This window comes from Pseudonaja textilis, chromosome 10, assembly GCF_049901715.1.
Source record: "Pseudonaja textilis isolate UNSWEBS1 chromosome 10, rPseTex1.2, whole genome shotgun sequence".
Taxonomy (NCBI): domain Eukaryota; kingdom Metazoa; phylum Chordata; class Lepidosauria; order Squamata; family Elapidae; genus Pseudonaja; species Pseudonaja textilis.
Genome location: NC_141999.1, coordinates 7,344,228 through 7,361,101, shown reverse-complemented (window position 1 = coordinate 7,361,101; position 16,874 = coordinate 7,344,228). Strand labels below are relative to the sequence as shown.

At 40.6% G+C, this 16,874-nt stretch overlaps 1 protein-coding gene across 4 annotated transcripts in view; it reads right to left on the bottom strand.

Moving 5' to 3' along the window:
* ZMYM4 (zinc finger MYM-type containing 4) overlaps positions 1 to 16,874 on the bottom strand; it is a 51,028-nt gene that overhangs the window by 14,615 nt on the left and 19,539 nt on the right. For 3 of the 4 annotated variants that reach the window (XM_026702666.2, XM_026702665.2, XM_087939583.1), the window contains 13 exons: positions 15,589 to 15,634; positions 14,396 to 14,923; positions 12,855 to 12,922; positions 11,914 to 12,084; positions 11,499 to 11,577; positions 10,674 to 10,926; positions 9,168 to 9,342; positions 5,388 to 5,600; positions 3,904 to 4,054; positions 3,679 to 3,794; positions 2,858 to 3,127; positions 1,465 to 1,615; positions 1,075 to 1,247 (listed from right to left, as the gene is read on the bottom strand). In XM_026702666.2, the coding sequence (XP_026558451.2) occupies positions 1,075 to 1,247; positions 1,465 to 1,615; positions 2,858 to 3,127; positions 3,679 to 3,794; positions 3,904 to 4,054; positions 5,388 to 5,600; positions 9,168 to 9,342; positions 10,674 to 10,926; positions 11,499 to 11,577; positions 11,914 to 12,084; positions 12,855 to 12,922; positions 14,396 to 14,900 (2,325 nt within the window). In that variant the 5' untranslated portion in view covers positions 14,901 to 14,923; positions 15,589 to 15,634. Of the gene's footprint in view, positions 1 to 1,074; positions 1,248 to 1,464; positions 1,616 to 2,857; positions 3,128 to 3,678; positions 3,795 to 3,903; positions 4,055 to 5,387; positions 5,601 to 9,167; positions 9,343 to 10,673; positions 10,927 to 11,498; positions 11,578 to 11,913; positions 12,085 to 12,854; positions 12,923 to 14,395; positions 14,950 to 15,588; positions 15,635 to 16,874 lie in introns of all 4 variants that reach the window. The other variant, XM_087939584.1, reaches the window with a different exon arrangement.

The window sequence follows — 16,874 nt, the reverse complement described above, 5'->3', positions numbered from 1 at the left end:
TTCCCATTTCATCTGATAACCCACTGGGAAGTACAGATCCATCGATCACCTGCTGCTCTTAAGGTGCTCTGATGTGACTGACAATTAATCAGACTGTGTGTGTTGTGTATATGGAAGTAGATGGATTCTTGAGTTGAATTAACTCCTAGCGACATGGATCTGCCTATATAACCTCAGTCACAATCTTTTGTTTATTGCTGCCTTCTTCCTGCGTTTGTTCGCTTGCTAATTCTTGGTCCCTATTCTGGATAGTCCCCTATTCAGGTACTAAACAGGCAAACCTTTGCTTAGCTGCCGAGTGCAAGTAAGATCAGCCAGCTGCTAGCTGCTGAAATGTTTTATGATGGTGTAATTCTCTAATGTGCTTTGCAAGCTTAATTTTGTGTTTGGTATGGAGCTATCTATTTGGAACAGCACATGGTGCTGAATGAATAAACAAAGCATTAAATTATTTCTATACATTATTACATACAAGTAGTCCTTGCTTAATGGATGCCCTGTTTAGCAACCATTTGAAGTTATGATCACAATGAATAGTAACTTTACAATTGGTCTTCCCGCTCAGAACCATTGCGGCACCCTGTGGTCACGTGATCACCCTTTGTGCGCTTCAAAACCAGATTCCGACAAGCGTAATCAATGGAAAAGCCAAGTGGTAAAATCACAAGTCACGTGATGTCTCACTTAATGTCTGTGGGTAAGCTGCTTAAAGACCGCAGTGGAAATGAACTTGTATAAGTCTGTCACGGTGATAGGATGTTTCGCTTAATGGCCAGAACACTGAGCAACAGAGTTGCAAGTCCCAACTGTAGTTGTTAAATGAGGACTATCTGTATACCATAAGAGATCATTATGTAACACTTGTATAATTATAGACCGAATATATAGAGGTAAGGCTGACCTAAAAAAGATATATTCTAGGGCTCACTGACAACACTTAAGCATCTTTGAAGCCAGATTTCTATCACAATTAATTCACCGGTGATAAAAGATACCCTACTGTGCTGAAGCACTTTTATTTCCAAGAGGGAGAATCGATAGAAGACAGATTTGAAGAGTGCCAGGATAACTTACTTGATAAAACAAAACTGTGAACTTTGACATGCAATCTTCTGAGCAGAATTCCTCCACTTTGCCTCCAAAGTGATTCTGCACCAATTTTGGAGAGGTTTGCAAACAGTAGCTGCACATTTTACAGTGATTCCCCCAACGTTTGGCTAAGTCATGCTTGTAAAGCAACTTGCAGCCTAGAAAAAGAGCCAAAAAGAACAAATGACAATGACTTAGAATCCTCCAACCATTTCCCCAAGGTGTAACAATTTCAGAAGCAAACTCTTTTGCCATTCGAAAGTTAAAGCTTTTTATTTTACACACGAGCATATACGGAAGAAATGATGATTAAAACTACCATTTCCACCACTGCCTATCGGGAATTGAATGCCAATTAGGCCCATGCTTTCTTACCTTCACTACAGAATGATTTATCAATGCCTGAAAATCGCACCGTTTCTTTAATGATCTTGTCAATTTTGCAGTATTCACACATTGACATGACACAGTTTATCTTTTTGTATTCATCACAACAGGTCTTGCCGCAAAACTGGAACATTTTGCCCTGTAATCAAGCCAAAAAAATAAATAAAATAAATGGAGCCCAATTCAGAAAAGAACATGCCATCATGTGCTTCTCTCAAAGAAACGCAAATTCACCCATTTCCATTTAAAATGCAAAAACAAAAAACAAACCCCCACATCAAGAACCTGCCAAGATCTGTCATTAATCAAGACTACCGCCTGCCATTTGCAGAGCTGCCAGTCTGTAGCCTGCTCAGAAATGAAAATTCTGTCTTTCAAAATCTATGGCCTAAGTCTTAAGAGCTGCATGGGATTAGTTAAAAAACTGGTGAGCAATGCCTGCTGGATCTCAGAAGACAGAATAATGGTAAAAGATGATTCCCAGCAGCTGGGGAAAAAAAAAAGAATGTGCATCCTTGCCACTTTTGAGCTGCAAAAGCCCCCAGGAAATGGAATGGGACAATCCCACCACGGCCATGTAGCCAGAGCCAACTCACCCCAGCCAACTCACCAGAAGACAATTCCACGTGAGATACCTCAAGGTGAGGTTATCCCCCTCTGTGCCTTCAACATTATTTCCATCGATAAAAATGGAAATAATGTCGAAGAGACAGTGGGGGATAACATTTATTGGATTAGGTATGGAGATTCTTAGTCAACCAGGTCCTGGTTATCCCAAAGGCGATATTTTAAGAGACAACTGGACTTTCTGGTTTTCTTTTGAAGGTGTTTTGCTTCTCATCCAAGAAACGTCTTCAGCTAAAGAAGCTTCTTGGGTGAGAAGCAAAACGTCTTCAAACGAAAACCAGAAAGTCCGGCTGCCCCTTGAAGAAGCACCTTTGGGATGATTGGATTAGGTAATTCCATTTGGAATTGTCCTGCGATGCGTTGGCTGTGGTGAGACCGCCACGGTGAGTTGGTGACGGCAAATTGTCCTATGCTCCCCCTCCCCCCAGGAATTTATTAATTACCTTACAGATGAGAGGTTTGCAGAATAATTTTTAATGTAGTTATTTAGCATAAAGACTTAGCAAAAGGAGACATTATGCAAACGGGAACAATCTGTGTTATTCACACAAGTCTCAAGCTTCACTTTTTGCTGGTGCAAACAATTTTAAGGGGTTTTTTTTTTTGCTGGTGCAAACAATTTTATGGTTTAAAAAAACTAAGCATGGAATACACACGACCTTGCCTGTCACTAGGCCTCTTGTCCACAATTACAGCCCTCATGTGTCCGACGTCAAGGCATCTGTGAACAACAACAATGGCAGGTGCCAATTACCCTGTAGTCGAGCACTTCGGGCTTCGTTGCAAAGAGACGATTACAGTGTTGACACCTGAGCTTGGCGACAGTGCGGGAGACTTGCTGGGACTGGGCAGCCAGCCTCTGGAGGCCGGCCGCGGCTGAGCTGCTGACCGAGCTGGGAGAGACCGTTGAGGTAGTATTGCCCGCTGCAGAGACCGTCGCTCCTGAGGGAATGCTGACAATTACTTGGCCCTGCGACAAGGGCACCACGGAGGAGTTCATTCCCGTGGGCTTGTTGAACAAATTCTGGAAGGGACAAAGAGAGGAGCCAATGCAGATTTGCACAATGAAGCCCTATCCTTGCCCAATTCATCTGCAATACTACCCAACTGAGACTTAAACAATCTAACCATATGCCATCAAAACTGGAGCTATTGTATTCTAGCTGCAAACATCTATAGGGCCACTAGATGTCAGCAAAGAAATTCAGAAAATTCTATCTTCTTGCTGCCATCTAGTGGCTGTTTTGAAGCCCCCATATGGTAACTTCCTGAAAGACTTCTATGGCACAATCTTGTATATTATACAGCATTCTTACTGTTGGTCTGTCTACAAAGAGATGGCTGCATACAAATTTAACAAAACTGTCCAGAAATTTTAACAAGGGGCAGTTCTAGCAGCTTCCTTGAGAATTAAAGCCACATGTGCTTTCTTCACATCGAAGGGTATGTACTACATGACAGAATATGCAGGTTGGTTCTGTCCTGAGAAATCCCCACATTCCACCTACCCTGACTCGTCTGTATTCAGAATGGTGCAATCAAAAGTAAGGAGACAGATGGAGACTTAAGATGTACCTGAAAAGCCACCACACAGCTATAGCTGCAAAAATTACGTATGCTTCCATCTGACATTGCAAGATGATACTGAGGGATGGCTGAGGTTTTACAGCTATTACACTGGACCTGGACACCTGGCAGGAAAAATAAATTAAGTAACATATGCAAAGAGAAGAGAGTGAATTTAATTTGTCCTGTTGCTTTCTGAACATATATGAATTACAGAGAAAGTATGTGAATTACCTGACGATGTGACCACTTTGACTCTGTGTGCCGACAAGCAATTCACGGAACAAAAGAGCTCTGTTTTCCCCATGGTATTCGTGCTTTCAATCATCTCCGCTGAAGATCTCAGAGATTTACACATTGCACAGGGGGTAATTTTTGCAGATTTCTGAAAAAAAGGAACCATACATAAAGCAACAATGTTGAAACATGCGCCCTCTCGATTTGGCAGACCACAGAAAGTTATCCTAGTTGTTTATATCACATGAAAGGCAGGAACTGTGTATTTTGATAGATAACTCAGTCTTAATCGAAAAACGACAGATGGAGGGAAAGTACGGGAAGTCCTCAACTTACAACCATTCATTTAGTAACGTTTTGAACTTACAACACCTCTAAAACAATGACATGACCACTTTTCATATTTATCACTGTTGCAGCATCCCTGGGGTTACATGATCAAAATTCAGATGCTTGGCAATTGGCATCTATTATATTTATGAGGGTTGCAGTGTCCCAGGATCATGTGATCAGCCTGAGACTTTCTGACAAGCAATTGGGGAAGCCAGATTCATTTTAAGAGTGGTGTTATTAACTTAACAACTGCAATGATTCACTTAACAATAGCCTGAAAGGGTGTAAAACAGGGCAAAACTGATTTAACACCTGTCTTGTTTAACAACAGAAATTTTGGGCTCAATTGTGGTCATTAGTAGAGGACTACCTGTACACAATTTCCTCTTAACTCAATAAGCCCAGGTATTTTTTTTCCTGAAAATTGTAAAGTGGGGAACACCAGGAATATTGGTGTGGGGGGAGGAGGCTTAATTTCCCTTTTCCAGTTGTTTTTATCAGGTGTTTTTCAGCTGTCAGCTCTCTATCTTTGCCCTCTTTAAGACCTCCCAAGTCAATACAGGTAGTTCTTGATTTACAGCCATTTGTTTAGGAACTGTTTGAAGTTATAAAGGCTCTGAAAGAAATGACTTGTGACTGGTCATCATACTTACAACGGCTGTAGCATCCCCATGGTCACATGATCAAAATTCGGGCACTTAGCAAACAACATGTATTTATGATGGCTGCATTTTTGCAGTCATGTGACCTCCATTTGCAACCTATTCAGCCAGCTTTCCGATAAGCAAAGTCAATGGGAGAAGCTGGATTCGGTTAATGACTACATGATTCATTTAACAACTGCAGTGATTTGTTTAAGAACCGTGGCAAAAAATGTCATAAAATCAGGCGTGACTCACTTAACGATTGCCTTGCTTAATCATGGAAATTCTGGTACCAATTGCAGTCGTAAGCCAAGGATCATACCTGATATATACCCCCGATGGGCAGCGCCTCCTCCCACATGCAGCCTCACTGAAGTGACTGTCTTGAAGCTGCCCTCCCCAGTCCTTAGAGCCCTCCCCAATCCTCAAGAAACTTAACACACAAAGTCCTCTTTGCAAAGACATGCGCTCTTCAAAAGTTAGAAGGAGGGAGAAAACTCAGACCTGTTTGTAGGCAGTGATGCATGTTGAGCTACAAAACTTTTTGGACTGCCCTTCTATCTGAAGCATGTGACACTGTCCTGAAGCACTGTAGCAGTAGCCCCCACAGTTTTCACAGCAGTTCATGGTCAGGTTGTTTGCAGAACGAAACTTGGAGAAGCAGGCATCGCTGCAAAGTTTGTGTACAACGTTTTGGTAATTCACTTCATGCCGAATCTGTAGGTAGGAAAAGCAAGGCAGTTACTGCCAGAAGAACAACCTCAGACTTTTCCTTACACACACACATACACACAAACATGCACACCCGAAACATTTTGGGGGTCACCAGTTCTGATCTGGAAAATTCTTAGAAAGGAGGGGAGATTAAAGCCCCATTTATGATATGAAAAGACATGTCAACGAGCTTGCTTAATCCTCCAGTTTGGTGTCCTTTCAACCTATTTTGGTTTGGTTGAAGCCGAAAAACTTATAAAAGGGGCGTTCCCAGGTGTGGCGCTTCCCAGGAAGTCTGACTAACAATGGCCACCTTCTTTAGCAAGCCCAAACAAAGCACCCCAATAATAGCAATTCTTAGATGTGTTGACTTGCTAAGTGGGGAGAATTCTGGGAGTTGAACTCTACATTAGCAAGAGAGCATCCAAATTGGGGAAACTGGTAGAATATAAGAACTGCAGTCAGGCTGGAGGAAAGGTAAGCGCAATATATCTATCAGGCACCACATTGGGGAAATTTAGTTTAAACTAGCCAAATACCATCAAAGAACTATAACAGCGGCAGCTATTCTGACGCCCAATGAGATTGCTTCTTGCAGACAGTCAATCCTTGTTGAACATCCGCTTGTTCAACAGCCAATGCACCTGATGACACACTTACGGTATACGAGAGGAACTTAAAACAGATTTTTGCAATGGTGGCCCTCCCGGCACCCCTGCAGTCATGTGATTTTGATTCAGTCACACACTTTATGACTGCACCACCCAGGAGCTGGGTAAATTGCTTGTCCAATTACCATAGTTAAGTGAGGAGTACCTCTACTTATTATAATCCTTCACTGCTGCTGCCAGAGCTCAGTTTAGGGTTACCATTACATTTATGTGTTTTTGTCATCTGGCATTAAATGTCGAGCATAAGCATTTCAGGCACCATTTAAGAGTTTTAAAGCGACTTTATCTAAGACAGTGTATAATACCGATTTTATATTGGGCTGGTCCTGGGAACAGCCAGATTGGAGTTTCTATTCAGCCACATAAAGCCACCTGGGTGATTTAAGACCAGTCTAACTCTTAGCCTAACCAGAACACCATGGCAGGGATTAAACGGCAGGGAAAGGGAAGAAACACTGCCTTGTCCTTTGCATGAAAGATACAAACAAAAATTTTAAAAAGTGCACAGAACTAAAAAGCTGAACAAACAGAAATTAGCAATGAGCAAAGTAAATATCTCTATAGCAGCAGCCTAAAGGTTTCTATTTAATGTTTATGGGGGCAGATCAGAACATAATTGACACTTCCCATCTACTGTTATCAGACAATAGTACAAAACACATCAGTATAAAACAGGACCCAGTGAAAAGTACCTAAAAATTGAAAAAAAGGTGGGGAGTCAATTCAATCCATTTGCACTTTATCATGGGAAAATGCAATTTCAGGAGTTGGATTGCTGGTTGGATGCCTCCTTGAATTATAACAGGATGCAAAATGTTTTAAATTCAAAGTGCTTTAAGCACAGAACCCCATGATTTAAGTGCAAAGCAGCTTTTTTTTACTGGAAGCAATCCTGATACTCTCTCGACCATTCTGTAGCAGCTCTAAAATTCATTATATAAGGCCAAAGCAGCCATCTCAAACATAAAAGGTTCAAGCTTGAAGTGTTTTGAATTCAAAATAATTTGCATAGCTCTATTGTAGTGTTTATAGTGGCTCCATTAAAAATAAAATCCCTCTTGCTGATTACAATGTTTGAATCTAATTCAATGCATTGCATACATTGAAGGGGATTATGCCCGCTTTTGTGCTATAGGTGCTGCAAAACTCATTGGAGCTTATTCCCAAATATACCCAAGGTTGAACATTTAATACTGAAGTATTTTGCTAAGAACAGACAATAACTTTTAAAAACAATTATTCAGGGTTTATGAATGTGTTAACAAACTCTGACAAGCCATGTAAATAAATGCTTTATTGCCAAGTTTGGATTTTTTTCACAAAATATTTAAGAGCAAACTGTCTGCTTCTTACTAAACGAGTGGATCATTTCAGTTGTCACAGAAACAGGGAAGATTATTTGGGGTCTCTAAATGAGGTGCAATTAAGACTCACTTGAGAACTGGTTAGTTTCTTTTTTAAAGATAATTCATCTTAGATTTTTTTTAACAAAAATTCTTCAAATCTATGGGATGAACATAAAATTTAAGTATTGACTTTCATTATTTCTAATAATTTTTATTATAAACACAGAGAAATTTGGAACAGTCTATTGTTGTCTAAACATGGTTTGAGTCCATCAGCGGAAACTGAGTAAAGGTTTTCTCTCACGTTGCATCTGAGAGACCAAAAACTGCCCTAATCCAAGGAGCACCTTTGACTGTGTATTTTATTTTTGGAGGGAGTTGTTACCTTATTCATAATAATATGATGCCCCATCATTAGATCAGTCAGCCTACTGATTTTGAGTACTTTATATGATTGAGTCTGGATTAATCATCAGTTTCTTTACTGAATCCAGACACTGGTTCAATCAAGTTCAATACTTCTATTTTTCCTTTTGTTCGAGGCAGACTAAAAGAGTAAGAACTGAATACAATTTTCATATTGGTAAGTACGAACTTTAAAATAATAGCAATAGATTTATATACCGCTCCATAGTGCTTTACAGCACTCTCTGAATGGTTTGCAATGTCAGCGAATTGCCCCAAAAATCTAGGTCAACATTTTACCAGCTTCAGAAGGATGGAAAGCTGACTCAACCTCGAGCCCCGTCAGGATCGAACTCCAGGCTGTGGGCAGAGTTAGCCTGCAATAATACTGCATTCTAACCACTGCGCCATCAAACTCTTAAAAGTTCCAAAAACTCACTTCTGTCATCTATTTTATACAGAAGTTAAAGATAAGATAGGGAAAGATAGAATTAATCTTAAAGAAGGAGGGAAGGAAGGAAGGGAGGGAGGGAGGGAGGGAGGGAGGAAGGAAGGTTATGCCTCTTAACTCAGAAAAGCAACATCCATATCTGTATGTAAGATTCTGTCAGGGTGCAAGAAATCAGGATCCTAAAGTACTATGAGTTTATTCCATACTTCCTATAGACAAGAATCTGATCTACTAACAGTCAAAGCAAACTGGCGCTAGATAAGAGTCAACAGAAATAAAGGGAGGAGGCTGGACTTAGGTCTCTTGTGGAAGCAGAGCAATTTCAAATTGAAGATGTCCTCAGGCTCAGCCTAGCCATCTCCTGCAGATGGAGTTGCAAGAAATATCTTAAGAAAAATCGACGCAATTGCTAATGAGGTTCTTCTGCAGAGGTACAGATTGTTCCTTGTTGTCTTTTGCCTTTTCTTTAGTTCAGGCGCACATACAATACGCTTTTACCATTTGCACCTCAAAAATTTACTCATAAAGTTCAATAGGTTTAACGGTTTCATCAAAGCAAACTGAGCAGCTTCGTTGCTGAATGTGCAACAAAGAACGTGATGGCTGAACGTGATGGCTCTAACCTCCAAAGGTAGCCAACGCAGAATATAACAACCCCAAACATTCAGAACACGGAAAGACTAGCAAAGATGGTTACCACTGCATTCTTCTGGCACATGCTGCATTTGGTGGAGATACTGTTTGTATGGATGGTGACAACAGGCTTCCTTTTCAACTCATACACAGAAAGACAGGACTGGCTACAGAAATCCTTGCTGGAATTTGTATTATCAAACTGAGCTGTAATCACATCTTTTGGATGCAGGATGTCTCTAAACAGTTAAAGAGGAAAAGAGAGTTAACTTTTTCAGACTCAGAAATAACGAACCGCACAGAACAAAAGCAGTGGCTCTATCTGTAATGTCTCTAGCATTCTCCCAACTCCCTGTGAATTGGATCTGCAACTTGCAGGTTTCTCAAACAGCATGGAAGTTGTAATCCTAACACGACTAAGGATGCCAAGCAGTGGAATCACTGGCCTGGTAATTCACTTTAATTCAGCAGATACGTTATCATTGGTGCCAAGAATGTCGTTTGCTCAATGCCACCACCAGCTGAACTGGAATCCTGCCAGCCCCCCTAATTCCCTGGAGCAAAATGAGACGACCATGCAGAGGCGTTTTGAGATACAGTGTGCCTATTTCTAGGATTTTGTACAGGTGCACCCTTAATGACTTTTTAACTGAGAAGACAATATGGGAAAAGTACCAAAGGCAGGTGATACATATAATATTATATAAAATTGAAATACCAATATTCAATTATGTCCCCAGGATATACTGTATATGGGATAATAACAACAAGAAGCCAGCTAGTATTCTACACTAGGATGAGAAAGTTTATCAAAGTGAGACCACCGATTGTTGCTTTAATTAATTAAGTTTTATTTACCCAGAAACTCCTGCATTTATTTGAGTCACCCACCAAACTAAAGAGAACCGGCATAGGAGTGGGAGAAAACAAGGTCAACATGCAAATGAAGACCAAAAGTATACAAAATTACATGGTATCATAAAACAGGAATTAGTAAATACCACAGCTTTCATTAAAACTAAACAAACTAAACCAAGGGTCAAAGGCATCCTGAAGTAAAACTGCTTTGGTTTGCTTATGAAATACTAGAGAAGGGCATTCCATAAAACAAGATCCACCACTAAGAAGACCTATGGCCTGGTCTCTATCCCAGGAACCACAGAAGGAAGGGTTGCTGCAACAGAGACTCCGGAAGATTGGACCAGACTGGTGGACTTAATTCTGGCAAAGCACTGCCTCATATATCCAACATTGTCTTATATATTCCTGCAAATGATTTTAACAGGTTCTGCTTTACTGTAAGAAAATCGAAGCACTACAAAATGTAACTGGCACACCCTTTATGTTACAGCCCTGTGGAAGGCTGGCCATGAGGCTTTAACTCTGACTATGCTGCAAGACAGAGACAGAGTGTAAAACATATAAGGGATCCAAAGACTGGATTCCAGGTGATTTCTGGATGATCCCACCCTTTTACTGACATCCCCCCTCCCCCCCCCTGCTGTTTTTACCAAGCCCTTTAGGACCAGGTGGGTGTTGCGTGAGATTGGCTTCCTTTATCTGCCCTTACTTTGAGCAGCTGGAACAGGTTTTCTTGGTGAAAGGTTGTGGTCGGGCGGCTGGAACAGTGTATCCCGTGAGGCACAGTGTGGAACAGAAGAGCTGAGTAGAGCCCTTTCTTTGATATGCCGTCTGCCCCTTCTGAAGGATCTTCTTGCATCCTGAACAGGAAACCCGAACGGCCGTACTTGGGACCGAAGGAAGGAGCTTGTTCATGCCAGAGGGTGGCGTGTTAGGTGGGAAACCTGAGGTCAGCTGCGGAGCTTGCCAAAAAGAGAACACACACACACAAACACACACACATATAATGCTACTGAGGTTGTCTTCTTGTCTGTGGAATCCCATTTTAAGATGTACTTTACCCTACCCGCAAATGCATTTTTTTAAAAAAAAATATTTTTTTTTGCAATCCTGACAGATGAATAGGAAAAATTCAACAACCCCTATCTACTACTTCTTACATAATTTCTCCAGTCCAACTTTTCCTGATCAAAACAATTAACTTGGCTGAGAATTCTGGAAGGATGATGGCTTAGGACTAGGGAGACTCAGTTTTAATTCAACATTTAGGCATGGAAACTCATCGAGTGATTTTGGGCCAGCCACTTTCTCTTAGCTCAGCCTATTTCACAAAGCTATGGGGAGAAGATAAGGCGAGGCTCCACATATGCAACCTTGAACATGGGGTGTTCAAGGAAGGATACAAACCAAGTGAGTAAGCACACCCCATGTTGAGGAGGGCTAGTCTATGTCAACGTGAGAAACTGTTTCTCCAAGCAATCAATCTATACTAAATATCTCTTAACGCCCACCCAGCCCAAATCTTGATCCTTACCGAGAGGGCTGCCACTGACAGAAAAAACAGCACTGATTTTCAGTTCCCCTTCCTGAGTTTTTGGCTGCTGGCCATAATCCTGAAACAGAATGATCACAGATGAAATTCCAGCTGCTGTAACCAGAAACACCCAAGCCTCTATCTAGAATACACACCACCTAACCCCAGTACAATCAGCGACATATGAATCCTGCTGTAACTATCCTGACCTGTGAAATGCCTTTTCCTGCATTTAATACATTTAGAATAGCCATGTTGCATAGGAGTTGCTTGTTATTCTGGGGTCCTCTATGCACTATTTAACTGTTGCCTATTTGCAAGCGTCTACAGTTTCTGACCATAACATTGAGTGGATCACAAAACTATCAATGCACCCTCAAAACAACATGTGCCCGAAATCAGAGGCGGATCTTACCTCAGTACTGTCTGGTTCATCCTTAATTTTATTCATTAGCCCCGGCTGAGGTGCCATAGCTTTATCGTAGTCATTATCCAAAGGCTCTTCTTTGATTCTAATATTGGGTGCATAGGAGTTCCCGTGCTCTTGGCCAACAGAGTCTTTATTAGCAAACAGGTAGCTAGATTCCTAGGACAAAAATGTGGGAAACATACATTCTCATCAGAGCTAGGCGGTGCCTCGGGCTTCATTCAGAAAAAGTGCTTTGGCATAAACAGGGTGAGGGGTCCTTGATGCTCCGTGAGCTTGCTTGTTTCTTTGCAGACCTTTCATTACCCAAACTAGATAACACCATCGTCATTCAAACATCTGATGATGTTACCTAGTTTGGGTAATAAAAGGTCTGCAAGAAAACAAGCAAGCTCACAGAGCATCAAGGACCCCTCACGTCAACCCTGAGCTACAAATATTCTCCTCTATTAGCACATACAGTGTACATGAAGGCAGACCATATTTGCAGCTCTTTGGAGCTGCCGCTCCTTTACTCAGCATCACCCAGCTGTCTTCTGCAACTACCAAATGAAGCCTTGAAAAGATGCAGCGTTCTTAAAGAATTGCAGGCAGGCTACTGTGTTTGTGGCCTTGGTTCTGTTTTCTATCAAAGCAATATATTCACTCTTCCTCTGGCCTTTCAGTTGCACCTTATTCTTTTGTAATTTCAGAGCTAAACACCCCATGGTTACCCTCTCATCACCCCACTCTTCTGGGACATTAGAACAGCTTGAACAATCGCTATCTGAAGGTACAACAGCACAACCACATTCTTACAGTAATTCTAATCCCCAAAATGTGTTTTATGGCAAAAAAAACATATTTACTTATTAAATGTACATGCGGCCCATCTTACTCCGCAAAGCAACTCTTAATGAAAGGAAGCACTTCACAAAAGCGCTACTTACCCTGAAATTAGTTTCTGGTGTTTGCGGTACTAAATGTGTCCGTAACGTTTCATTTACTTGATTCGCAACTGGGGAATACAAGAAATGCAATTAGTAACATAAATAATATATATCCTAGGATGCATATCGAAACTCAAACCCAAACTATTTTTATTTATTCGTTTGTTTGTTTGTTTGTATGTATGTAACTAAAGCAAGCCATATGTCGCACTGTGGAACTAAGAAGCTTCAAGTGTTTAAAATAAAACTGAATTATGTGGGTCAAGAAGAAGCATGCTGATCCTGACAGCAGCAAGGAAACAACAGAAGCTGACCACAGGTTGGAAATATGGGTTAAACTTTTGCTGCACAAACCGGCAGCCCTGGACCACTAATAATGCAGTCCCACAGGATGATAAAAACATAAAAAATAAAAGAAGTTTGTTATTTATATACACAAACTATATTATATATTTTATATGTGACCCCAGACAACTCCTTTTCACTCAATGTGGTCCAAGCAAGCCAAAACATTGAATAACCATGATTAACAGAGAAGAGCCTTACAGATGTCTCACAGATCTAGTTCTCATAATATGCTAAGCCAGCGGTCGCCAACTGGTGGGCCACGGCCCACTGATGGTCCGCAAGAAAATTTTGGTGGTCCGCAGAGAAATATCACCCCCCGAGCAACCACCATGCAGGCTGCGCAAGAACATAAGGCTGCGCCGCCTACATGGCCCACACACTCATTCCTTACCTGGCAAACTTGCCTGCTAACTTGCTATTTTTTCTTTTTCCGACCATCAGCTGTTCTGCTGTGCAGGGAGATTTAGATTAGCTAGAAAGCAGGAAATCATTGGATTTCTCGCTTTCTAGCTAATCTTTACATCTTTGGCTCTGCTTTTAAGCAGAGCCGAACCTTCCTTAGGACTGAAGCAGTGCAGACTCAGCTAGCCGATGGCAGAAACACAGATCTCTAAGTGAATCTGTGATTCTGTGAGCAACTCAATCTGCCTGCCTGCTTTGCCTGATTTTGGGTAAAAGTTGCTCTTTTTTTATAAAAAATTCAACATTTATATAAATATTTATAATATTTACATACAAGCCATGCCCAGCCAGTCACATGACCACCAAGCCATACCCACAAATTAGGCCATGCCCACAAAACCAGTTAAGAAATTTAAATCCCACCCCTGCCTCTGTGTGTGTGTGAGAGAGGAGGGGTGGGGGGAAAGAGCGTGGTTAGATCAGATCTCTCTCTCTCTCTCTCTCTCTCTCCCTCTAATGTCGGCAAGCCACTGTCAGTCAAAATTCATATTAGTGGTCCCCAGGATTTAAAATTATGAGTTTGGTGGTCCCCGAGGTCCAAAATATTGGTGACCCCTATGCTAGGCTAGAACTGAACTAGGATTTGTTGAAAACAAAACCCCACAATGGCTGAAGTTCCATATTAGCTGAAAAAGAACAATCCATATTATCCTGAGTGTGAAGTATGAGCCAGTTTCTGAAAAAAGGTAGAAGCACTGAGCTCTCCTAGTAAAACTGAGAAATAATATTACCTGATTTATCAAGCAAGCTGCTTTTCAATCTGGAATCTAGCTCTTTCGGCATTTTTTCCAAACGTTTGTCGCGTTCTTGGAAAGATCCTTCTCTGGTTTTCTCCTTTGTCAAAAACGTATCTTTACTATCATCTCTTGCGATGCTAAAGTCTTTCCGCAGGGATTTGAACACAGAGGGCCCCTTGTCAAAAGGGGGTGAGAGATCCTTCTGGATCATGTTTTGCATTTGGGTGTCTTTTTCGTTGTCCACCACATGATCACGGACCCTCCTCCCATCTCCCCGGCTATCTTCAGAGCGAAGGGCAGAAGAGAGGCCATCCTTTGGAGCAAAAGTCTGCTCTTCTTCATTGTCGCTCCCAACCACAGGAATTCCGGCAAGGTCTCCAGAGTTCAGGAAATAATCACTGTCATCCAGCAAAGAGTTGGTGGATCCTGTCCGGTTCTGCATTCTGTAGGGGATGCTGTCAAAAGCAGGACTCAGGTTGTGGACTGTCTTCTCAGACATCTCAGAATTTATAATATTTTCACCTAAACAGGGCGAGACAATGGGATGTCTTTTTTTTTTTAAAAAAAGCATGCATTTAGAGTCAGCTATAATATATAACTGAGCTGATTCATTATTTTTTAATGTGATTTGTCTGACCTAAATATATTGCCAATTGAGTTCTCTGAAAAACTATGATCTTTTTGAGAGGAAGTTATTCATAATATGCACTTTTTAAATTACGTGTACAACTTTTATTAAATTCTTTCCAGACATCAGTCCCCCATTTTCAATTAGACTATTCTCACATTCTGTGAAAAATAACTACAGTCATAGTGAAAAACTATGTTTCTTCTCCAAATCTGCAAAGATTCCTTTTGAGCCAGTATGACACGAAATGAAAATACCATATAAAAAATAGTTGCACTACAGATTTAAAGGATGTCAGAAGCAATCACTATCACTATTAAGTCCTGTGGGCTATTATCAACCAGACAAAAGAAACCTTGTGCCTATTGGCCTAATCCAGCTGACCAAGCGGTAGAGGTTTTGAACAAGATCTCATTCTCATCTTTACCAGCATATGCAGCATTTACAGTGCCTGTACTTTTGGATTATTTTAACACAAACATTTGTTACTCATACATACATACACACAAACAAAAATGGGTGAAGAAAATATTTCATGAGCAAATGACTGAATACTCACGTTCTTCTTCTGTGTTACCAAACACTGCATCCGTTTTGTCTTCAAACTGCAGAGGTGAAAAAAAATGCACTGTGATTCTGGTTGGTTTAATTAAGAACAGAACATTTCCTTCTTCTCTATTATCCTATTCCCAGTACAAATACTAGAGTTTGGAGTTATCTGGTGAATAATCCTGCTATATAAATAAAAGAAACAGACGTATTTTCTAAAGTTTTGCATATAAAATATGGACTCACCTACTATGTTAAGTTTAGCACCAAAGCTACTTCAAGTTCTAAAGCCTGCTAAAGCTGGTGCTTCAATAGATGTGTCTTGAGATGCTAACCAATGTAATCAATTACTCATGTTTGTAACTTACCATCTAGGCATGCAATTTTTTTTAGTTTTTCCAGCCCAAAGCAAAATGAAATATAATGAAATAGACTCATCTTGTGCTGAACTTATACTACTTTAAGAAGCATCTCATGAGGAATTGCTCACCATATGGGTTTGTGGTTTTTAAAAAATCATTTATCACTGTAGGCAAGCCACTCCTTAGATTTCAGTCACACTGAGCATTGAAAATTAAATCATGTTTTGTGGTGAAATACCACAGCATGAGCAAGAGTGAAACTGAGCGATGTTCAAATTTATCTTTCTAGTACAATTCATAACAACAGATAGTCAAATGAAGAAATCTACGGAAGGCTTGCTGAAAGGGGCGTATTAAGTACAGAAAGTAACATGTTCAAACCAACCTCTTCTCAAATCTATGCAGCTGTGGAAAAGATAAAATTAGAACCAAGCATTCTGTGAATAAATCTGACCCCGCCCCCAGCCCTATTTTCTGCAAACTAAGGATGAAATCAATATAAAATTCCCTACCTGAGTTGTCAACTCTTTACTCTTTTCATCGTGTGACATTCAAAGTACCCAAGTTGAATTTAACAAAAAACTGGATTCAAAACAGTTTGGCACTGTGTGCAAATCAAAGATGAAAGATCCTTGGTCTCTCTGAGCTTGGTTGTTTCTGGCAGATTTAATTACTCAAACATCCTCAATGCACCAAGGACCCCACATTTCAACTCTGAGCTATAAATATTCTCCTTAATTGGCAAATCAGAGAGTACAAGGGAAGAAAGGATTTAATCTATTTTATCTTCATAGACATGGTGCATAACAGTTTCCCCAAAGTTCTCATTAAACAAGATCTTATGCAAATCAATTTTATCCTCCCTTCTGGAGTCATTTTCTGTACCCTCATATTATTTTACAGTTTAGTATGTTTCAGATTCAACTTATCAGGG